Source organism: Dermacentor andersoni, chromosome 11 (genome assembly GCF_023375885.2).
Source record: "Dermacentor andersoni chromosome 11, qqDerAnde1_hic_scaffold, whole genome shotgun sequence".
Lineage (NCBI taxonomy): Eukaryota > Metazoa > Arthropoda > Arachnida > Ixodida > Ixodidae > Dermacentor > Dermacentor andersoni.
The window spans coordinates 111,430,219-111,454,575 of record NC_092824.1 but is presented as its reverse complement, the minus strand read 5'-3'; the positions used below and the strand labels follow the sequence as shown (position 1 = coordinate 111,454,575).

General features: G+C 46.6%; 1 protein-coding gene and 1 long non-coding RNA gene across 2 annotated transcripts in view; both read right to left on the bottom strand.

The window, feature by feature from the left end:
* LOC126539492 (uncharacterized) overlaps positions 1–24,357 on the bottom strand; it is a 42,221-nt gene that overhangs the window by 1,613 nt on the left and 16,251 nt on the right. The window contains exons 2-4 of the mRNA XM_050186355.2: positions 13,842–14,279; positions 12,862–13,177; positions 1–8,749 (exon numbers count right to left, since the gene is read on the bottom strand). The exon at positions 1–8,749 is cut by the window's left edge and continues 1,613 nt beyond it. Of these exons, the coding sequence (XP_050042312.1) occupies positions 8,704–8,749; positions 12,862–13,177; positions 13,842–14,279 (800 nt within the window). The 3' untranslated portion in view covers positions 1–8,703. The remainder of the gene's footprint in view (positions 8,750–12,861; positions 13,178–13,841; positions 14,280–24,357) is intronic.
* Positions 15,224–23,368, bottom strand: LOC126539499 (uncharacterized). The gene is made up of 6 exons (XR_008614264.1): positions 22,423–23,368; positions 21,639–21,747; positions 20,399–20,525; positions 17,937–18,049; positions 16,121–16,341; positions 15,224–15,349 (listed from the first exon to the last, which is right to left on the bottom strand). It is a non-coding gene; the product is annotated as an uncharacterized lncRNA (long non-coding RNA).

Sequence of the window (24,357 nt, the reverse complement as noted above, 5' to 3'; positions counted from 1 at the left end):
CAAGGGAGGACACAGGACGAGCGCTGACTGCCAACAACAACTTTATTTCTATATATTCAAATTCAAATATTGCAAATTCTATATATTTGCCTGCGCAAATATATAGAATTTGCAACGAGCATAAAGAGAGTGAAAGAAGAAGGGGAAGGCGAGTCATCGTCGGTCAACTCCTGCAACTCCTGAACGTTTGCGTGAGCATGCGCACTGTGTCAAGATTAAGACTGGCAGTAATCTGGCTGTTCATTGTGCAAAGTGTGGCTGTTCGCCACTCCTTGACGACACACGTGTGTTGAAAAGGTACAGCAATCAGAAGGCCAGAGAAATCTCTGAGGCATTTTCAATGTGTCAGTTAGGAGCCACCTGTGTTAGTTACCCTTCCATAGCACTTTGTGATAAAGAACTTTAGTTCCTTAGAAGTTAATCAGTTTGGCCTGTGTCCACCATGTTATGGTTACTTTTATATTGTTTAATGTTATTGACGCATGCGCAGCAGGAGTTGACCGACGATGACTCGCCTTCCCCTTCTTCTTTCACTCTCTTTATGCCCGTTGCAAATTGCATATATTTGCGCAGGCTCCAATAAAGGTGTTGTTGGCAGTCAGCGCTCGTCCTGTGTCCTCCCTTGTCCGTGTCTTTCTTTTTTTTTTTTTTTGGCGCTGTTTTAAATATGAATGACCCGTAGGCACTTCACGATGATGTCGGTGCATTCTGGCTTGCGGGTGATTTCGTCACCAACATCTTTTCAACAGCGCGTTCTAGGCTCACCAAAGCTACGCAACCGATTGCCAGTACTGTGTGTTTCACGCAAATTCAACACTGGGCGCAGCATAGACAGCGTGATACAATTTAACATTTACTCAATGTTGATACTGCGGTTCCATCGAATCTGTAAGCTAAGTGTTAGATGCTTCGTCAAGCTTCAATACACAACACACCGAAAACGAGTAATATAGTCACATGCTCAAAGAAGTGCCCGCCATACGCAAGCACGCGCGTAGACACACTAACAAACAGGCGTTCTAAGCAGGCTACGATATGCACAGGCTCGAACAATTACAAAGTCGGGCAACAAAACAAAAGCTTTGTAATATGAAGGAGATACACAAACGGCAACTCGGCTATTAAATGGAAGGAAAAAAGCTCGTTTGCACATTTTATTTAAAGCACATGAGGTTATTACAGTGAGCACCTAGGCTAACTTCAACCTCAAGCAGTGGATTAGGCTACCGGACATCTACGAATCCATCACGGTAAACGGAATTTCCGGTCATTCCACTGGGGACACCTCACAGAGTCTCGATTTTACTCTTGCAAAAGCTTCACGTGCTACTCAATCATGCACTTCCTGTGGAAGACGAGTGCACTGGCAAAAAGACATTCCATACGCAACGTAAAGGCGACACGCACGCGCGCGCGTCGTTGGGTAACACCGGTGATGCATTCGTCCTTGTATATTAGAATGTTGGGCCACTTCGTACAAACAAGTACTACACGAGGCATGCATTCACCGGAGAAGTGGCTCGCAACACGGTGCCAATTTGTTGATAGGATAGGATTAAAAAACGAGAAAGAAAAAGAAAGGATAAACTATACAATGGGTCTCACTAAATTCGTGCGGATTTATGGAAGGAAGCAAGGGCTCGCTTCAGCTAACTTGAAGACAGGTGCGTGTAACATCGCACTGCCAATCCGTTCCCTGTGCACGGCAGAGCCACGCCTGAGTCGTCTGCTGTCGGCAACCGCACAGCAGACGATACTGGAAAACGCGCGGCATCAGATGAACAGAGTCGACAGTCTTTTTGACTGATGAAGACGCCGTATAACCTGCCGAACAAGGCGTCTCTTCTTTTTCTGTTCTTTTTTCTCCGCATTGTGATGAACACTTGGCACACCTCGTTGCCTTCCATAACTCAGCACAATTTTCGTGCGACGACAAAGCACACAAATTACGACGAGAACACAGGCCACGACGGTCTAAGTGAGACGTCGCGACTTACGCATCACACAGTATGTATAGCTCAAAGAGTGATGGGCCCGACGCAGTGCTCCGGCAAACCAGCATCGCTTTGCGCACACAACAGGCAAAAAATACGCGCACACGGTAAAGCCCGCGTCGGACGATCTAAGGCTAGGTATTTCAGAGATTAGCTAAAACAGGACACTGATGCGATCACGGAGTGATTACAAGATGGCCGCGCTAAAAGCGTTTAGTAATTGTGATAACCTTATACAAAGGAAGTTCCTGAAAGAAGCAGTAACCGTAAGGTTCGCTTGCATTCAACTTCATAGTGCGTCGCTGTCATCCCTCTGCAAGTGATCACGCGAAAGTATGAAGTTGGGCAACAAATGACACTAAGAGACTCGTACATTCGACAAGCACAAGTCTGTAAAGTCTGCAGCACAGCATTACTTTGATGGCGCGAACAATAAGTGCTTAAACGTAAGCTCGATGTACCACTTAGCCGCATCCGAGACAGCTGTAATAACAAAAGAGGAAGGATATGCAAAAAATTGTGCCAGTCCCATGTGGTGCGTTTGCGGATGTGAAAACCTTAGCCCCTTTGGCAAATACAGCGCGTGTCATACTGAGAGGGAACGTTGTAGATGCATTCAAGTGAAATACCATTTATCCATATAACCTCTCCCTTTTTTATAGGTAGAAAGAACAAGAGAAAATGCGCTTTATTCATTAATATTTTATAGGCTGCGTTTTCCGAGATACTCTAGAATACAATGTGGTCATTGCATTACTAAGAAACACCAACCTTATGTTATGGGGTTTTAAGTGCCAAAACCACTTTCTGATTATGAGGCACGCCGTAGTGGAGGACTCCGGAAATTTTGACCACCTGAGGTTCTTTAACGTGCACCTAAATATAAGTACACGGGAAACATCAACCTTCACGCATACGATTTCTAAATTATGTCACGGAAAAGTCGGCACTCCGCTTTCGATTTACGTCACTTAGGGCGTACGAATTTTTCACTTTATTTAACGCTGAGCATTTGCAATTTAAGAAGCGTTACCCAGCGCTCTAGCGCAATATCTCAATTTAGTGACAATTTAAAAAAGACTGCCGGCACCTCTCTATACATCTAATGCGCAAATATAGCACATCATGCAGACAGCGATATAAAAGATGTGTATCTAAGTATCCGCATCAAGTGGAAGCTGGACCCTACTAAGTTACCCGTTCCCACTTAGTATGACATACAGATGACCTTCAGATTTCATATGTCAGAGCAAAATACAACGGGCGAACGATAAATATACGACTTAAAAACGTTTTCACATGGACGAATTTTATTCGTGTATAGCCTTCGTCGGGTTAGCGCGCTTCGGTATAATATAAATGGAAACGCAACATACCACGCAACAACAAGATAAAAATAAGAGCGAAGTTAGCATGATAATGCAAAGGGAGTTTCGTAAAGTCGATGTTAGCCGGCGTAACCATCGATGTGCTGCACCAATTCTGCGTTCATACCGCGGCGCGCCGCTGGTAACGAGAATGATTTTACTTTGCGGTGGTACTGCCAGTATTGTGCGTGCTTCGAACACGCTTCAGAGTGCAAGTCATCGGTGAGGTGAGTACGGCAAAAGCTGCAGTGCGTGCGACTTTTTTTTTTTTTGATTGTTCAAGCAAACTCAAAGCTCCAATCAACAACGTGATGACTAACAGAAGATGAAACGTAACGGAGGCATACTCGTAAGTATCATTAGTGTTGAAGAAACGAAGATACAAACACCTAGAGTCATGTGAAAACGTGCGACGTCAATGTATATTCGCGAGAGGGGTTCATATGCTTTCTCGCAAAGAAAGCTTCGTAGCTGAACGACTCGACCCGGTCCAGTGATCGAACCCAGGACCACCACATGACCAGGACAGTCGCGAGCTACCAGCTGAGCTGACTGGGAGGCTAGCAATCATTCACGTATTAGTCCTCGAGCTGCAAGCCGCTAGACCACTGGTTAGCTTAGCTGGTATGGCGACTGCCGTGGTCAGGCGGCGGTCCTGCGTTCGAATCTCCGAGGACGATTCCTTTCCGAACGACGAAGCTTTCTATCCCACGAACCCGTAAGGGGTTTTCGTTACGACTCCTTGCTGCATGCGCTCAGACGGAACTGAACTCTCCATTCATGCGTCTCAAGTATAACCATGCGCAATTAAGCCAAGCTTCGACCGGCAGAAGTAGGCTTAACGAGACATCTCTCGTGCCGCCAACAAAGCGCGTGGGATGAAGAGCGGAGCGAAGCACGAAGAGGTAGCGCGTTCGAACCCCTTCTACACTGTCTCTCATTAAGCCTTCGTTTCAATAACATCCAATTACAACGTTCTCTCAACACTTCACGATTGTTGCCGAGTTTTGCGAACCAAGAACCACCCTATACGCTAGATGATATACTCTTCCATGATGGACTTGGTCCCTGAACAACGACTGTACGAGAAAACCAATGAGTACATTAAAGAAACAGTTTGTGGGCTAAGAGTCCTTCGGCTAATTGGGGTTCACGACGATAGTTTGACAGCACGATATAACTCTCTGATGAGGTCGCCAATGTGACAGCTCACACCAATGACAGACTACAATAGGTCCACACACACGCACACACAAACGTTCACGTACATACGCACGCGTATAATAATTAAAGATAAATAAGCAGGGATCTAAAATATATGCACCGCAAATAAGAGCGGCAAACTCTTAAGTAGGTATTAAGTAGACAAAATACATTTACAAGATACGAGTTCCGAGATAAATATAAAAATGATGAAAGAATAAATGAACACTTCTGAACACGGGAGTATAAGCTCGGCTGCGATGTGACAAGGGGAAATATTGAGGTATACTAATACGCCATCCTTGACATGCTCGCCTTGTACGATAAACTAACAACTGACTATACTTATACGACAGCAACGTCATTACGCTATGCGGCTAGATGCAGTAATGTCAAACTGTGTCGTCAACAATGTCGCCAAGCATTAAGGTTATCCCGACGTAAAACTTGTAGCTAATTAAGTTGTATCATTCAATCGCCACCAACCTAAAACATACGTAAATTTTATGTTAAGAATTGTGCGGGTGACAAGACCATTCACTTGTCTCGTCGTGATGACACGCAGGATCCTAAAAAAAAAAAAAAAGGAAAAGAAATGTGGCGTTGCAGGCGTTTCTGTTACCTTTTTCACGACGTCGTGTAGCAGAGCTAAACGTCGATCGCAGCGCCATGTGACCGAAACATTCTAGACACCGCGGCCGCGAGTCAAGTGAAAAGACATCATGTAGGAAGAACTACGGGGCGACCAATGCATTTGACACGATACGCTTAAACAATGTAAACGAGTGAATTGGATTATGAGGAAGGCTTGTGTTGGAGGGCTCCGAATTAATTTTGGTTACCTGTGGTCCTTTAACATGTGCACAGTGCACGGCACACGAACGTGTGGTTGCATTCGATTCGCCCCCATCGGAACAAGGCCACCGCGACCTCTCGCTCAGCAGCGCATCGCCACTAAGCGACCACGGCGGGTAAATTTGTGAAGACATTACCCAAACAATTCGGAAATACCTCGTCGGTTGTGCGAAGACAACACACCTGACGCTAGTGTCGAGATTCGATGATACGGTATATGCGGACAAAGCTCTTGCAGTGCGGTGGTTCGTTCTGTGTGGGGGAGGAAAACACACCGCTTCTGTTGACACAAGTGCGTATTCCGATTCATTAGCACGTTTACTACTTGTGTGCGTAAACCCAGAACATTGCTAAATGAGTGGTCTAACTGCTCCAGGTATTTGCTATCGCATTAGCCTAAGCTGAACACATCCTCCTTAGAGTTGCAATATCTCGGCGAGCTTCCCTATTCCTTCACGTGTCCGCATCAAGGAGCAGACCGGAGTATGAAACGGTCACTGGCGCAAGACGTTCAAACAAATGCGGCGTGCGACGCTTAACCGACACCAAACGACTTCTCAATGTGTAGTCAAATAAATAAACGCCCTAAGTACACGAATGTGATATAGGTGGGAGCCATTCCTAGGAGGGCTTCAATCGGGGCCAATATGTGCCCACCACTGTGCAAACGTTAGCCCAATATTGCGCCAACATTGACCACGCTGACAGCGCTGTACTCCTGCTCCTGGGGATCGTATGGCACTGGCAATGGTTACGAAATCAAATACCGACGCCACGCGACATGACGAGCACGTGTAGAGTAACATTAAAAAAATTATGGCACAAACAGAAAGCATAGAATTTGTGACACTAAATTTAGTATTTCTAAAGTCAGAATGTATTAAATACGAAAAAAGAGCTGCCTTCTAGCATATACGGATTAGTTTTTTTTCTTTTTCTCTCTCTCTCTCTCTTGTTTAGCCCAAAATTAAGCAGTATGGACGTTTAACACGAACACATGGATATTACGAACGATTGCATACATCGCGGCTACACATGACTTAAAAGGCCCCAAACCAGACTTGCAATATCGGGCACGGCTTCGCGACTGACTACAGACGCCGGCAAACAAACGGCAATAAAACAACACAGCACAACCTCGCGGCACAATTCCATAAACTGTGTCATCAATAACAAGCTACCTTTCTCAACTTTCTTAAAACTACATTCGACAAGATAAAACACGCGGAATATAGTACAACTGCGCAACAGATGACTAAGCGGCTCCGCTGACGTCGCCGATATTGTCGCCACACAAAGCGCACGGACTTCAGAAGTTTGGTTTACTAGAACTCGGCGCTGACCCAGCCCCGACCCAACCACGTATACGTTTATCTTGCCATGCGTGTTGCAGGCTTGACAGAACTCGCTTCGACGCTCATTTCGTACGACCCGCTAGCGTTTACATGAAATAGACGGCCGTATTTCAGCGCGACAAGCCGATTCGACTTGACTTTATCGGATGCATGCAAACATAGCTGAAGTCACGCTTTTTGAAGACCCAGTGAGAATCGTCCTCCAGCAAAAAATTTCTTGCAGAGCTATCCTCAGTCAAAATATTTCTTTTTTATGGAATTAGGTCCTCTTCCTTGGAACCTCTCTGCGCTCTGCTTGCCCTGAACGCTGTCCTTCCAGCACCTGTACTCCCAGAAAATGGCATCTCGAAACAGCGCTCGAAAATGTCCTCCTGAAAACTGTACAGCCCACTCAAACCCCACCCAGCAGTCTGCGTGGAAAACTGTGCGTGGGTGGATACCCGCCTTTCTAAAAGCCCTTCGTTGTTATCTTACAGGCACGAAAACAACAATCATGCGATAATCGGCACCACCACTCGAGGATTGCGACTTAATCTCCACCACCCGTCGCTCTGCAACGTCTGTAACAACATCTTGGTGCACTACTGCTTCTCGCATCAAAATGGCGGACGCCCAACTGTCTCGTCGATTGCGCAATGGACGAAACAGCGTCCATTATGCAGTGCATTTGCTCCTTCAACTTAACAGCCATAATTCATACCCAAAGTGTTCCAACTCGCGTCAAACTGTATTGCAATAGAAATTTCATCCACAACTCCCAGCAACTACGAACAGTCACAACTCGAAACAACGGAAACGGCAAATAGTTGAACTCGACGCGCCATATTGGCGTTAGCCGAGCGATAAACAATTGCGCAAAACCAAGTTTTTTTGTACTCAATATATGCGCCGCCCGTGTGAGTTGTACAGGCAGACGACATGGCGTCGATGGCTGCGATACCGTGACACCGACAAAACAAATCGAAATGCAGCATTGCTAAACATTCCCGCTACCAGGTTCAATAAGAGTTCCGGCCTGTCCATAAACCACTAACGTTTACAAAATGCCAGAACACCGGAGAAGAGGGCGACAGGAACAGTGTTGGTGGCAACACCTTGTGACGTTTTGTTAAATTACAACGCGTTAGGAACGTTTTCATATTGCATGGGTGTTCTCACCGAAAGAAAAAAAGGACGAACACGTTAATTATCGTCGATAATGACGTCCTTAATCCAATCCCTAAGCAAAAGTAGTTAAGTAGCAGTAATAGTAATGAGTGCTCTGGCTCAATTCAAGGCCACAAGATGGCGTTACCTGCGCTGTGGCTTATCTCTGCGTTTTGCAGTATTACGTCATTTCGTAAGTGGCAATACGTCATTCCGTAAGTGGCAATACGTCATACCGACCGGTAGAAACTCTACAGCGCGGGTGAACCCTATAGAAACCGAGCCGTGGTAAGTTCCAGATTAATTTTGACCCCTGTCGTTCCTGAACGCAAAATTTCACGGAACCTTTCTTTTCCTTCCTCCTACAATGAAACGCGGCCGCCGCGGCCGGGGATCGAGCTCACGACCTCGCGCTCAGCAGCCGGACATCCTTGTTGCTAGCCACTGGTCCCGGGAACTCAACGCGTTCAGCACTGAGGGCGGCGCGCGGTATCTCAAGTGAACTGTCCGTTAACGACTCTCTACGAGTCAAAAGAAGGTCGACAACGGTCACGTGGGATCGTACACAGCCGAAAACGAACGGGCGGTGCATAGCGCTTATCGTGAAGAAGTCTAACATGGAGAGATAACGAGTTGTGATATGCCTCTGCGATGTGTTCAGACGCCGATATAGATGCTTGTTTGTCGAAGGCTGCCAGGCGAGGGTCGCTCGGCGAAGACGACCGTCGCGGTTCGAAGACCAGAAAGGCGCTTCCGGTGACGTCACGTCACGCCACGCGCGCCTCATTCCAGCGGGCGGAGGTACGGGAAGTCTTCATTGTCTCGATCCCTAGAAGGGAAGAAGAAAGAGAAAGGAAGGGGGAAGAGGGGAGCACAGGAGTACTGTCAGTAACACAATTAGGCTCGCGAGAAAATTGCTAGGGACAAGCAAACAGAGTAATAAACAATAATAAGATGCACGCAAGCCAAGAGCATGTTGCTTTAGCACTCGCGAACCTTTAGAAGAAAAGTTACGTGCAAAAGTATTTACCGTTCTAAATCTGTACTGTGCGAAAGCGGTTGAAAGCAAAACAAAACAAAAGAAAACAATAGCAGCGCACTTAATATAATGTGCCGTACCCCAATAAAGCATTTCGATAACGAAATACATGGACTACGTTTCCGCTCTGTTTTAAACTTCATGCGGGAGACGGGGCTTCATAATGGCGTGTAGCAAATTTTTGATGCCGAAGAGCGAAATACTGCAATAGTAATAGCAATAAAGAAACTATTGCAAAATACACCCTCGGGGTTGGAAATCCATACACATACTTTTCAGACAGCTCTCGCATCAAATCCAATATCATACAAAGAAAGCATCACATGTACGGTGTCGAAGCTAATGAATGGGAAATGAACAACATAGCACCACTCATGGCGCTTAAACCAAGGTGCGTTCACAATGCGCCAACGCTGTCCCACGTGTTAGAGAACAGCCCGCGTATGGGTCCCGCCGAAAACAGGCACTCCGCAGATAAGACGGCAAGTACTAAGCTGCAATATCGCATCCATGGTTTCGTAGAGACAGTGACAAATACAAAGAACCTACATTTAATGTACCTCATCCCTGGAATTATCTTTCAACAACATCCCAACCCGAAAAAAAAAAAAAATATATATATATATACGGCAACTTATGCGCGGAAGCTAATGAATGACTGCTATCTCTCGCTAGCAGGAAACAGTCGTTCTTGTCAGTTTTCAAGTACAAAGGGACACAACCTACGAGACATTTCTGCCTCTCTACGACTCTCGTTCACTTCTTTTTTTTTTTTTTTCTCGCAACGTGCTCAAGAGCCGACCGCACGAAGATATCGGACAAAAAAGAGAAACGATTGGTAGCGTGCGCTAACCGGTACAGCTGGCGAAACATCCGGCAACAGCAGCGAAGGAGACCGAAACGCTCTGACGGCGTCGCAGTGGAGAAAGCGGGAAAGACCGTGATACGGGCAAATCGAAGGCGCGGAGATAGGGAGCGAATCTTGACAAAAAGCGCGGCGTAGTCGCAAAACATACAAGCGGAGCGTTTAAAAGAGAAGCCGCGAAATCGAGAAACGCGTCGGTTCAACGAAAAAACGTGGAATATTTGTCCGAACGGGCGAAGAGAATTCGCCGAAGACGACGCTGCGAGGAATCGCAAAGCGGCGGAAATAATCGGCGGCGCTTTTCTCTCTCTCTCTCTCTGTTTCGCAATAAGAAGCAAACGAAAGGCAGATTTCGAAAGGTAAACGGCCAGAGCAAAGGGTCAATTTAGCAGGACGTACGCATCAATAAACAGCCGATCGAAAAAAGTTTATATAAGGGGAAGCGCAGAATTCGATTGACTAGAATGGTCAGATGCGAAAGATAAAAAGAAAACGAAAACTAAATGTTCGCGGGAAGTCGCAGAAGAACTTCCAGTTTCTCGGAAGCCAACGAGTTCAGATGACCCTTCCAGTGAAAACAAGTTTAGAGATAACGTCGCTGAGGAACCGAGATGCCCATTTCTCTTCCTTACGCCTTCGGAGCTTATTTTTTTTTTTTTGAGCTACATTTTAGCCAGAGGTGTTGAACCAAAAGAACAGACAAAACAACACAGCACAAAGCGTTGCGAAACCCACGAAACGGCCAGCGCGAGCTTGCGGACCAGCGTCCAAGCAAGCTGCACAGCCCCGCACGCAGCCAAGCTGGTCGGGAGGAAAATATAAAAACGAGGAACTGCTCGATGCGTCTGTAGCAGAGAAAGTAAGCGATCAACGGTTATGCACTCCTACCAAAACGTGATGCGCGACGAACTGAAGGCACGCTTTCCTGCGCATCTTCCAGGAAACCGCAAATTGCAAACTGCCTCGAGCCAAAGAGAAGGGATAAGAACACCAACGAAAAAAGGAAAAGGGAACGGTAAGGAGCACTGCGGTCCTTCAGAGCCACCACCTTCTGACACACACGAACCATTCCCTGAGGAACTGTGTCGTACACGCCGCGCGACAGACGAAGAGATTTCGTCGAACGGCCCCCCCATGAACGGCGTCGATCGCATTAATCCTTCTCCCGGCACTTCGCGGTGAAGTTTTACCGCGTGGCCAGCGCTATCAGCCAGAACGAAACGAAAGGACCCGAAAGGCGGTGACTCATTGGGGAGAGCAGCACTCGATGTTCGGGGGCCAACGGCAATTAATCACCCAATTCGCGATAGCGTGCGACGTCTGGTTACGAAAGGCGCAGTGACCGCGTCACTGTGACGCGCAGCGTACGGAACAGCTAGCGCTTAATCTCCGAAGCATGCCGAGGCTGTTTCGCTTTCCGTCAAAAGCATGCGACCTTTTCTCTTCCAGAGCAAAAGCCCACATAATTTTAATTGTAGGTTGTTGTTGTTGTTGTTTTAACAGCTAGGCACGCAACTGCAAGGTCTCTTGCGTGATCACGCTTGGGTGCCGTGGTAAACGCTACGTGGGCGCGTCCTGATAATATTTACGCACGCCTCAAAAAATTCCTGTGTGTGTGTGTGTGCGTGCGTGCGTGCGCGTGTGCGTGTGTGTGTGTGTGTGTGTGTGTGTGTGTGTGTGTGTGTGTGTGTGTGTGTGTGTGTGTGTGTGTGTGTGTGTGTGTGTGGATAAACCAATCCACGAGCCAGAGCTCCAATGCGTGCTTTGTGCGTCACTTAAAAACACACACGGCAATCTACCAGGAGGCGAAGATCTGGATACCGTTGAGAAATTTACGGAGACGTGGATCTCTGCGCTCCAGGGAAAACGCATTCGCGACTTTCAGAGCCGAGCGCGGCGCAGCGTGGAAGCTCGTTGGCGCATGAAAGTGCGCGAGAAGACGTGTGCACTTGGCTGGCGCTACACCGGTTTCGTACGCGTACACCTCATCCAAACGTTGCTTTTACGTAAATAATGTTCTAGAGCAGGTTTTGCGGCGCGCACGTATGTGCAACACTCGGGTGGCAAATAGAGTATTTACGAAGGCGCAGACATCAAACGAATCTGAAAGTTATATTCTCCGAAGAGCCGGTTTCAACCGGTTTCTCTATCGGCGGCCTTCCTTTTCTTATAAGCGCGATAAGCGCCCAGCTGGTCGCCGAGGGCTGAGTTCATAGTTCGAAAATCGGCGCGGTGTCTTGATCTACGCAGAGGCCTGGATTTGACAATTTGACATGTGAACTGCGGAGGCTCTCTGCGGCCACATTCTTCGATATTGAACTGAAACCAACTGAACAAATCAGCAGTCACGTGACCGCTGAGTTCGCAAACAAGCCCTCTGACTTAGAAGCTCCCTGAATAGCGCAAGGCACGGGCAAAGAAAAGTGATGCCTGAAGCGTCTAGTCGTAGTCGTCTGGAATTGAAATATCATTGATAGGGGCTTCGCAGAGATTTCACATAGGTTCGAGCAAATGCCCGAGCCTCTGTTCGCAGCGGTTGTGCCAAGCACTGTGGTGCTGCGGCTACAGTCCGACTGCGTCACAAACAACGTCGTGACGTGCGTAGCCGAAGTGCTCTGCCGTTGGTAAAACGAAATTCCGCGGGAGCTGGCAATTCTTGCACATACAATCAGTGCGGGATGAGAACGCAAACAAAATGAATTAAAGAAGGAAATGAGAGTCGCTCTATGGCGTAAGTCCTTGACAGGAGGCGCGGGCGGGTGAAGGTCAATCATATGGGTTGACGGCACGAATTGAGATAGCTGGGGGGGGGGGGGGGGGGGTTGTACGATGATCGATTGTTTTAAATGGCCTACTGGTCGGGAATGGTACTGAACCTTTTCGCCAAAATGCTCTGAAATCAATTTGAACAACATTCCAGTACTGTCAGTTCAGAGTGAAGCTGTTGAACGACGACAGTCCCGAGACCTATAGACTACGTACAAGTGTATCGAACGGGTTCGTCCTCGAAAGCGGTCCGACGGAGCGAGCGACTCACTCGAGAACGAGGATCCTCCGCCTGCGCATGCGCCGGTGCGAGCAACGGCGTACGGCGATCACGACGGTGACGTTGATGATGAGGAATCCGACGATGCCGGTGAGCGCGCCCAGGAGCACGTTGAAGGAAGGCACGGCGCGGCTGCTGCTCTCTTCGTCGCGCAGTATGGTCTGCTTGTACACCGAGTGGTAGGAGCCCTGGTACGGGTCTCGCTGGCGCCACTCCTCGCTGCTGCCGCCACGCGACTGCTGCTGGGTGGGCCACGAGGACCGCTGGTGCGGGGACTGCTGGTCGCCGGCGCCTCCGACGTAAACACCTGGAAAGCGAGGAGGTGACAAACAGAAAGCGGTTCCATCTTAGTAGCGTCGTTTGAGAAGAGAGGGGGGCGATTTGGTTACATAAAGAGATCGGACCGAGCTGGAGCATTAAATTGGAAAACATTAAACGTGAGACATTAGATGAAATTTTGGGATCGAGATCTTTTGACAGGGCATAGCCGTAAAGTTGGGCTCGCAGAGGCTTGGGACCTGATGGAGGAACACCCCAAAATAGTAAATCTCGACGTAAAAGTATACACGTGGGCGAAACTGGCCTACGCGAAGAACGCACAGCCAAAACGCCTGTGACACAAGAAACACCAAGTTTGCCGAATTCGCTTTATCCGCACTAAAGAAACTGAGGCACATTATCTTCTTTACTCTCCCTTCAATAGCGTACAGGACAAATCTTATATGCGAGCTACCTAACAGCCCTGAGACTAAGTTCGCAAAGCTTTACCAAACTTCGTACGTCACGTTCATTCGACAGAGTGCCTCAAACTAGTCGTAAATACGATCCAACCTGATCGCAAACACAAGTCGAAGGGGTACACTGTAGATAGGTCTACTTCCCGAGCCTGCACAGCGATGGTCTATGCGGCCCGGCTAGCCACCTCACACTGTCGTGCAGCTCTGCACCGGCAGACGCTAGTTCTCACTGACCTGTGGTGAACCTGAGCACGTTCGAGGTGAGCTTGGTCTCGGGGCTCGCCGTGGAGTTCCCGCTGGAGTCTGGCGCCGCCGCCGGGTCGGCGAGGCAGCAGTAGCAGACCATGTGGAAGTGGTACGTGGTGTTGTGCCGCAGTCCGCCCACGATGAAGGTGGGGCCGCGGGGCATGAAGTTGGACATCACTTCCACCTGGTACGGGTCCTCGAGAGGGCCGTACGCCAGCTCGCACGCCGAGAGTCGGGACGTCGGGTCTTCGTCCTCTTCGCCGCGCCCGCGGTCCTTGGAGCTGGGCTGCTCGAGGCGCCAGGCGATCTCGGCGTAGCTCTCGCTGGCGCGGCTCAGTCCCACCACCAGGGAGCCCCTCTGCTGCGCAGCCGACTGCGCGGCGGCCGCCGCCGCCAGCTGGGCTGCCTCGCTTCCATTGGTCTTCACTGCACGGGAAGGAGGAAGGGTGGAAAGAACTTCCAAATAGGTTTCTACGACGGTTTCTTTTTTTCTTTTTCCCCCAAAAGTGAAAGCACACTGAAGTGAGTGTAGTACTTTCCAATAGCTGCGTTTACGTGAGCTCGACAAAGTCGGGTTGGGTAGACTCGTCGGGCTGATGTAAACGCTAGTCGATCAGGCCGAGCTATCACAGAGGCGAGTTCGGTCAACATGCCTGCAATGGGTGAAGTACTCGACCAACTCGCTTGGCAACATGGGCGTAAAAGTGGTCGAGTCCGGCTGGGTCAACTCGACTTTTGACTCGACCCGCTCGCGTCGAATCGTTGTAAACTAAGTTAATTAATATATTCCCACTGATTTCCTTTTTTTTACTTACGAAGTATTTTCTTTCTATCGATTCATTCAAGTTACACGTTGTATTTTCATCATTCGTACGTTAAAACATTTTACAGGAAGTTACAGTTGAAAGTATCGCGCTGCCCTATTGAAAAAATATGTATGAGAATTGTACGAGAACTTCTCTACGCTATTATTGCTCCGTAGACTCTACGATGTCGTATGTCACATGTGTACGAGAGGACATCGTTACTGAACGAGATCGTTCTCGTATGGGTACATTAAACGAGATTATTCTCGCATAGCTATGCTTGACGAGATAGTTCTCGCACGTCTATGCTCAACGATATCGTTCTCGTTTGTGCATGCTACATGAAAATATTCTCGTTCAGCTATGCAAAATGACACTATTCTTGTTTAGCTGCATTCTACAAGTGTTCTCATTTGTGTTGAATGAGTTTTGTTCATGCAATATTTTTGGTGAAGTTCCACACAGTAACATCTACTGCCAACATTACAGCGAGTTAATTTCTATCATGTGAGTCGGCCGATGTGCCAGCTCGGAGACAAAGAGGACACTTTTTAGGGCCCACAATTAACACAAACCATCTTTATTTTGCATCCCGAAGCATGGTGGCCAGGTGCTTGTTCAGGTCCTTCAGCCTCCTTGCCTCTGTATCCACGGTGCTTGGCGTTTTTGAAACAAAGTGCTCGTATGCCTCTGCAAAAAAATGTAAACAAAGCAGCCGGCACTGTTAGATTCTAACAAGCCATTGGAACTGACATGCACAATAGGTGGCTCCACTGCATAACTGAATGGGCTGGTTCTTGCATGATATTGAGTAAAGCGTGAAAATCTCACAGAGAAACAGGAAATAGAAAACACGGAGGCTTATGAGTTTTTTACCTATGTAAATTGATATTTCAACATTAACCACAGCAGTTGAAAGCAAGTGCTCGTCCTCGCATTGTCTTGTTCCTGTCTCTGTTAAATGTTCGTGTTTTACAAACAATATAAATGGCTGCAGAATTGCAATACCAGACCACAGAAATAGCCTAATACTTTTCCACAAGTATTTTACATTAAATGAACAAGTATAACAAGCTCATGCAAGTGAATACACAGATAGCACAGCTCTTTGCTACCGCACTGCGGAATATGCAGACGGAAAACACTGCATAGATGCCAGTGCAGAATTGTTTATAGGAACGATTAATGCACCTTTAATACCACTATAGAAACTAAATGATAGTTTTTGTTAGCGAGCTAGAGCACAGCACTTAATATACGCATACAGCTATGCATGCCCCTGATGTGTAGATGTAAACTGTGTCGGCCCATATGAGAGATCACCTCAATACAACCCGATCTTACCGACAGCCCATTATATTCGTGCAGAAAAAGCACCGTGTGATAGGCATTACTCCTTTAACTTCCAAACACTTTGCAATCCTTATGAAAACATGAGCTAGCAGGACAGGGTCTACTTACTTAGATATGCACCAAGATTTTGTGGTGTCAACGCTGGCTTGGCCTCGCCACCTTCCTTTAGCTTTCGCATACATACTTTTGCTCGTAACACTCCTGTGGATTAATTCCTGTGCCTGCCACAAGCATCGGGCAATCTCCCAGGCAAACGTGCTGTCCGTTTTGGCTTGGTTTACCCACATCCATTTACTAGCACAAATAAATAACCCATTTCGATTGTGAACCTACGAAAGATGAAAATTGCAAGAGATTAGTTACTCATATACAAAAATAGCATATGTGCTCTCAGAAAAAGTATCTTTTCCCGAAATAATGGATAAAAAAGGTAACAGTTATTGAGGGAAACTAGGTTGCCAGACACAGTGATGGCACTCAAGGATAAAACTAAGATATATGCAAAAGGTTCAAAGTTTACATCCTGGCTGTAGGAAAGCCCTAGTCAATGAAGCTTCACTGATAATGGGCCAGGGACAATTCTAGCTCAGAGGATTCACCACATTTAATCCCACAGTCAGCGACAAGCACCTTTTGTACGGGATATACTAGATTTTCTTTACATTTGAGAAGAAGTTTAGGGAAGCAGATGGGAACAGTAGAAAACCACAGTAAAACTTCTTGCATCCTTAAGGAGCTGCTTTGTCCGAGCTAGAAATTTTACCCTTGAGGCTGAAAAAAGTTCTTGCAGTAACCCAGTGAGCTCAAATTACACATGCGGTGAAAGAAGGGGTGTATACAGTAAAAGCTCATTCATTGAAATTTCCCAGGACTGGAACAAAATTCTGAATTAACGGAATGTTGAATTATTAAGGGTATGAAAATAAGAAACAAACGTTCACACAAACACACTTTTATACTGAATTAATCCAGAAATCCTGTTTCTATTTCACACATAAGCAGTATGGGAGCTGCAAATGTCAATTCACGACTGATTATACTGCTTGTAGTGGCAAGGGTGTTGAGGAAGTACTCCTTTGCAGTGCAGTCATAGCACAAGACTTGGTCACATCTTTATCAGAAACGTGCTATTCACTACCACGGGTCCATCCCGATAATTTTTTCACTATTGAGCTGGCTGTAACAGATTGTTCTACAAACTCAATGTAACTGGCTGATTGGATGCCAGAGTGCAGGCCACAGTACAATTATTGTCCTCGATAGCCATCATGTTTGTGAGACTGCGTGCATTGCACCAAGTCACAATGAAAGTGCTACTTGCCACAGTTGACCGCTGCGAACGAAACCGTGGTCATGATCATCACGACTACAGAGTGTGACTATGCAGTTCTGAAAGGCGCCAGCCGCGGGGCGCGGCTGGCGACGTAGGCGCGGAGTAGGTCAATCGCGCGCGCCGGTAACCGAACGAACACGCCGAACAACCACCTCCGATCGCACCCCAGCATTCATAGTAGCCATGCCACGTGTCGCATTCGCAGTTGTGCGAGCAACATGCATTGCCTATTAATCTGTTCTTGCCCCTTCGCTTCTCACTTGATATTGCTGGGAAAGCAGTCAAACTGGATAGTTGTTAGACACTGGCGGTCATCTCCTTACCTTCCTTATGAATTGTGCGTTAAATGAGGCTTTTTTCTTGGTGAAAGAGTTCTAGTTTAAGGCCTAAACAAGCTCCATGGCAGTTTGCATTTAAGGAGTGTAAGCATCCTCTGAAAACATGTACATGAGGAACACTGCCGAAAGAGCACTTTAAAAAAAGAACACGAGTGTATTTATCACCAAGGCCAACCCTTGTGTCTTCTTAAATATTTATCAAAAGTCAAACTCAAAACTGATACTAAGGTGCAAGGTGTCCATATCATATTACCTTGTGAAAGCACCGTGGTGCCTGGATATTGTGGGACCAACTCGGACGTGGAGATCAGCACTGATCAGCAACACTGCAGTCTGCTTACAGCTTTTCTGCAGGCCCAGCCACACCTGCATTAAAACAAGTGAGCTTGGTGTCACAAGAGTACTGTATTTACCCGCATAATGATCAGACTTTTTTGTAAAAAAAATGGTCGCAAATTCAGATGTGTGATCATTACGCCGGTTAAATTTCCCGCGAAAAGAATTTTTTATCCCGCGTTTGCTGCGGGATGGCAACAGGTCAACAAATAGGTGGCTGCCACTGAGTGTAGTGCGGAACACCAAAACAAAAATGGCGGCCGGCGCAGCAAGCTGAACACACCAAATGCGCCAAATGCGATTTTTTTTTTCTCGTGAGTACGTTACATGCATTGAAACAGTTTCTTCCGTATCCGGAATGAATAATATCATTAATATCAGTAAGTCTATGGCAATAACGTAGCCATGTCCACTATGAGGGGGCAGAAACAGATGGGCGCGCTTAGCTGCCAGTGACATAGAAAGACACGGCGGGCATGCTGCGGAAACTGCGGCATTTGTCTTCACTACTGTATTAATACAGCACGTTTCCGCTAAGGGTGGGCGAATATCTTAGCTGTATTACAAGTGTTACAAGATTTGTTGCGTGCCCACGAGTGCAGATGAGAAGAATCGAAAGGTGCCTTTTTTGTTGTTCTTGACCACAACCATTACAAAGCCTACACATAATAAAGGCAATTTTGGTTGTAGCTTTTTTGTCATGGAAGTGCGGAAAGTGATGAAAGGAATGAAATCGGGCATCTGCTTAAGAATGTTTGGTGCGTGCAGACTGCTTGGTTTGTCTTGAAGAGTTGTTCGCGTAGCATTCGACAGATGGTAAGCGCGATCATTAATAGCTAGACTTGGCACATGACAGATCGCTGCGGCAAGTTCGGAGTGTGATCAACACAGGAAATAAAAAAAAATCGAATTTGGACGACAAAATTCAGGGCTGTGATCATTACGTGAGTGCGATCATTATGCGAGTAAATACGGTAAATATAGAAAGTGACACTGTGAACAAAGCAATACTTATTAGGTAAAAATAAGGATGAAATGCTGATATTCACCCATAGAAAGCTTTAAGTAACAAAGCTTGCAAGATAAGAAAAATGCAATGTATGGGCCATCTGTACAAGAACATTAATCGAAGGTCCCTTCATTTTTTTAGTCCCTTCACCTCATGCATAGATGGCAGTCGGGTTAAGTAAACTGGGCCAGATTACCACATAGTGTAAGCAAAGGTGGTCACTTTGTGGGCCAATTATGATACCATAGCACGACACGCATCCCTACAGTCGTTTTAATGTGTTCTGTAATGCTAGCCATCTTGTAGGCCCTACAGTGTCAAAGCATCCATAACCCTAACAGCGTTACCCAGTAGGGATAACCAATAAGTGTGCACAGCAGCACAACTCAGCAAATCTATCAGGAGGCTTTCGTTACACTTTTACAACTCTCCTCCTATGGCTTCATCCCAATTTTTGTCAATACAAGCTTGAAGCATCTGCACAAGCTGAATGCACCAGGGCACCATAAGAAATACCACATCTTTCTAACCAATTCCATGTTTAATATAAGACTGGCAAGTTCACTATCATGGGTAGAACAAACCAAATTGTTCTGGAATCAAGTAATCTTCCACTACCTGTGAAAAAAAAGCACGCAAGAAAGAGTACGTAGAGCACAGGGGTGTTGATGGATATTAAATATCACTGTCGTGCAGTAGACACTACGTCGGCAAAACAGGCCAATGTATAAATGACTGGATTTGCAACCATGTTAACTGAATGCTCAGGTCATTTCGTGGTCACTTGGTAGTGCAAAGCTCACTTACATTATTTTGTTTGAAAACTGTGCAACCGTGGCAATGTATAAGGACCATAGCGCTGGCGAAATTCGTTAAGATTTCCTTATATGTGTGACAGGGAATCTGCAAGTTGGCTCCACCTCCAGTGGACTATCATATAGCAAGACTGCTTATTTATCATTGTAAAACAAGCGTCATAGTAGCCATGCCATGTGTCCTTTTCGCGGTTGTGTGAGCAACATGCATTTTCGATTTATCTGTTCTTGCCCTTTCACCTCTCGCTTTATAGTGCTGTGCAAGCAGTAAAACTGGATGGTTGTTAGACTTATGTCCTGTCACTTCCTCACCTTTCTTATGAATTGTGCATTAAATAAGGCTTTTCTTTTGGTGAAAGAGTGCTACATTAAGGCATAAACAAGTTCCATGGCGGTTTGCATTTAAGCATCTTCTGAAAACATGTACATGAGGAACACTGCAAGAAGAACGCTTTAAAAAAGAACACGAGTGTATTTATCACCAAGGCCAACCCTTGTGTCTTAGCATATTTCTCAAAACTGATACTGACGTGCAAGGTGTCTATATCATATTACCTTGTCAATGAAGCAAAGCACAGTGGCGCCTGGACGTTGTGAGGCCAACTCAGACGTAGAGATCAGCACCAGCACTGATCAGCAACACAGTAGTGTGCTTACACTCTTTCTGCAGGCCCAGCCACATCTGCATTAAAACAAGTGAGCTTATTCTCACAAGAGTATAATATAAAAAGTGACACTATGAACAAAGTAATTCTTATTAGGTATAAATAGGAATGAAATGCTGATATTCGCCCATAGAAAGCTTTGAGTTAACAAAGCCTGCAAGATACGAAAAGTGCAATGTATGAGCCATCTGTGCAAAAACGTTAATCGAAGGTCCCTTTTTTGCGCTTCTGTCCTCCTCGTGCATAGATGGCAGACAGGTTAAGTAAACTGGACCAGACTGCCCTGTAGGGTAAGCAAAGGTGGTCACTTCTTCGGGGAGCAGCCTATAGGCTGCTTCTTGAGAGTATTAGAAAATGCGAATAATGCATGTATGCATTATTCACAAGAGGCCTTGTTTCTCTGAGAATGCCACAGCCAATCACATATTTCAAATTGACCATTTTAAAATGCATGCAAAGTACAGCATGGCTTTGAGGGTACCCCAGACTACTGAAATTCACATCAGCCAAGTTCAGCAGACAACACCATAATTAAGCCTCCAGAAGTTGTGCATTTTACTGCAAGTTAACAGAATAATGAGGAAGAGAAGGTGAGGGAGATGGTGCCACTATAGCATAGTTCAAGCTCTATCCCACATCATGTGCAGAAGGGCAAAGAATGCCCAGCTTTCGGTTATACTAGCACCTGTGACCACTGCACCATGTTGACTGACATGCGTAACAAGCAGTTTGTGATACCACGTTATTACATCCTGCAACTGACGTGACATCAGAGATCAGCTTCAAGCTTGACGCTATGCTATACTAGGGACAGATAATGAACTGGCTACATTAAAATCTAAAGCAAAAGTGTTGAACATTGTTTGCCAAACCTGCCAGCCTCTGCACTTCATATTTTGCAAAAATTCTAGACAGAAATCCTGTGTTGGAAAGACAGCATGCACTTTCCTAAAGCTTGCTCTCAGCGCCCACATTTTTCTATGCATACATTATTAACCACTATTTACCTTGACACGCTGTACACAAACAGCACACTTGGAAAAGCAGAAACTAATCGGGAAAGTTGGCAGGTACCAAATACACAAATAGAACCTAGAACACATAAATGGCTGTGACCGTTTTGTACGTACCTTGTCAAAGCAGGCAGATCAGATGCTTTGTCGTGCTGTTCAGGCTGCATGGTGCCGCAGTCTCCTTTGTGGTGCAGAGATGCCTCCGTCTCAGGAAATTGTGACATCCCTAAACAATAAATGTTCAGCTTATTGTAATCACTGCTGAATCTGCAAACTTGTGATTTAACAACATCGCGTCAAATTGTGGAAAGCTCTCGTACAGCCAGCTACAAGAAGCTGCATCCGCTTAGACAAATAAATATTTCATTCTTACATCACAGGCGGTTATTAAACGTGTCAAAGGCACGAAAACAAACAGAACACTAAACACAAGAAATACAGGTTGTCTTGGCGACAATCTATAAGCATCAAAGTTTGCATACAAGCTAAAAGCTTCTCACGAGTCAGATCATTTGGATGCCGTCGCGCGTTGGCGTTAGCTGTGAAAACATTTGCACAACACATCAACGTACTTCTAGAATTGTCTATACGATTTCTTGCTGAGGAATTACGTACAGAAGCAGTGACATTCCCTGCTTGAATTTTTGTGCCCGTTCAGACCAAGCGATGCCCCGGCGCTAGCATACTTCATAACAAAAAGAAAATAAACAATAGATGAAGCTCTTAACAACATCAATCTCGGGGTAATTTTCGTGAAACGTTTTCCTAAATGTGCACTACGATATCGAACGAACATTAGGGAATCACTGTCACTGTTTTTGTAGCTGTACTAATCATCTTCTGCTGCGCATGACAAGGTACACTACATGAACCATAAGAATGCGCTAGGCGCCGGACTTACCTTCTGAGGCGAGCGCTCCTTCGTGTCCGTTCACGCCGCATCGACTGCACCAACAGTCCGTCCAACGTAGTGTTGAATTGCGGTGAACTACAGTACGCGATAGCACAACTATCAACACATTCTTCCGTGCACTGTGAGCCGATGCGGGAGCGGCGAGAGTACAACACTTCTCATGAGCCGGGCACAAAGAAAGCGCGTGTGGACCGCACTACGATAATCAACAACGGCGCACAGCAAGAAACATACAGCGAGCTAATAGCATTGCACAGGACCCAGGGCTTAGTGATCGTTAATTCGCACAAAAAATGAGCACATGTTCTCTACGCACCGCGTAAATATGATCAAACGATCAGTACCACATCGACCGCCCGGGCCGCCGCAACAACGTTTATAGATTCTCTTTAAGTACCCCAACTCCTAGCCTATGCGCACCATTTAGCCCGCTACCGTTCACGCCACCGCAGCGCTGCCATCGACCTCCGCGCCAAGCGTCCAAGCGTCGTCTGCTATAGCCTGGCACGGTTATAGGTGCTTGTCGCGGCACTCGGCATTTACATGGTGCTCGCTGAATAAAGCAGCCGTTATTTCTTTCTGTTGTTGTTTAAGCTGAAGTATAATATTTTACAGACACCATACCTGGGGGTACAGGTCCGAAGAAAGGAATGAGATGAAAAAAAAGTGGGCCTACAAACCAAAGTGCGCACGCAATGTTAACGCTCGGTGACCCACACTTCGCCGGTACTGGCGTCTCCGTGAGCGCAAAACTTGAACCGGACGCAAAAGACCTCGACCGCCAGCCACGTGCACGAGGACAGTGACAAGGCACACGCAGTGAGAAAATAAAATCGGCTACAGCACAAGAAGCGCAAACACCCGCAACTAACCTGCACATGTCAGCAGAGCAGCACCGCTCACTTGGTGCAGAGCTCGACCGCAGCGCCCTCACAGTCCCAGCAACAAGTCGCGCCTTGCTCGAAAGGAAGAGTAGTGCAACTGAGAAAGTAATTATAGGTCTCGGTCCGAAATGAGGGGAAATGACGTCTTTTGTTTACTTCGCCGTCTGTGGTTCCGGTAACCGTGATCGCATGGGTAGCGTGGGTAGTACAGGCGTATTATTTCAATGTTCTTGCGTGTTTTAGGCGACCTTTTTCAACAACTTTGCTGACATTGCTTTCAACAGCGAGGACAACCTGTGGAGCAGCCCTATCAATCGGACAGGGCCGTAAAATCTGTTTGGAGTTCGCAGCACATCGTCGTTTGGTTTGTGAATGTTAGAAGGTGTTCGTGATTCTCAGCGGCGTAATCGACGACAGATTTGGCGTCGAGTGGTGTACGCTTTGTTCAGGCTTGTTGTGCGCCGTTCTACGGATGTGTACTGTGGTGTTGTTTGTGCTTCGGGAAATGGTGCCACGCCGGCGGGATTTGCTTTCTTGTAAAAACGTCCGTACCGTCTTCGGCGAGTGCTTTCGGAAACTGCTCGCCTTTTGTGCTTGTGTGTGTGCGTGTGCGCGCACGCGCGCGCTTCTGATATGCGTCGAACGCGTAGGAACGTCCGTACAGTTTTTCGTTAGCGCTTTCGGAAACTGCTCGCATTCTGTCTGTGTGCGCGCGCTTGACATTCGTCGTTATTGCGATTTGCAAAGGTGTTTTTCATTTGGTGACTGCGTCCGCGAACGCCAGGATGTGATACGCGTTCGTCATTTAAAGACCCTGCTTCAGTGTAGGGTCACTTACATTTTGGTTGCTTGGAGGTCAGCTTTCAACACATGGCAAGGCATTCCAGTGCGCTTAACCATCATTGGCACACGAACTGCTTTGTCATTTCTCCTTTAAATTTAAATTCAGTTTTGTGTAGTATGTAGGCAGATAATGGTCACCAAGTTGCGACGCTCATCTCGTTTTTTGCCACTGCTGTGCACATATGAGTATTTTTTA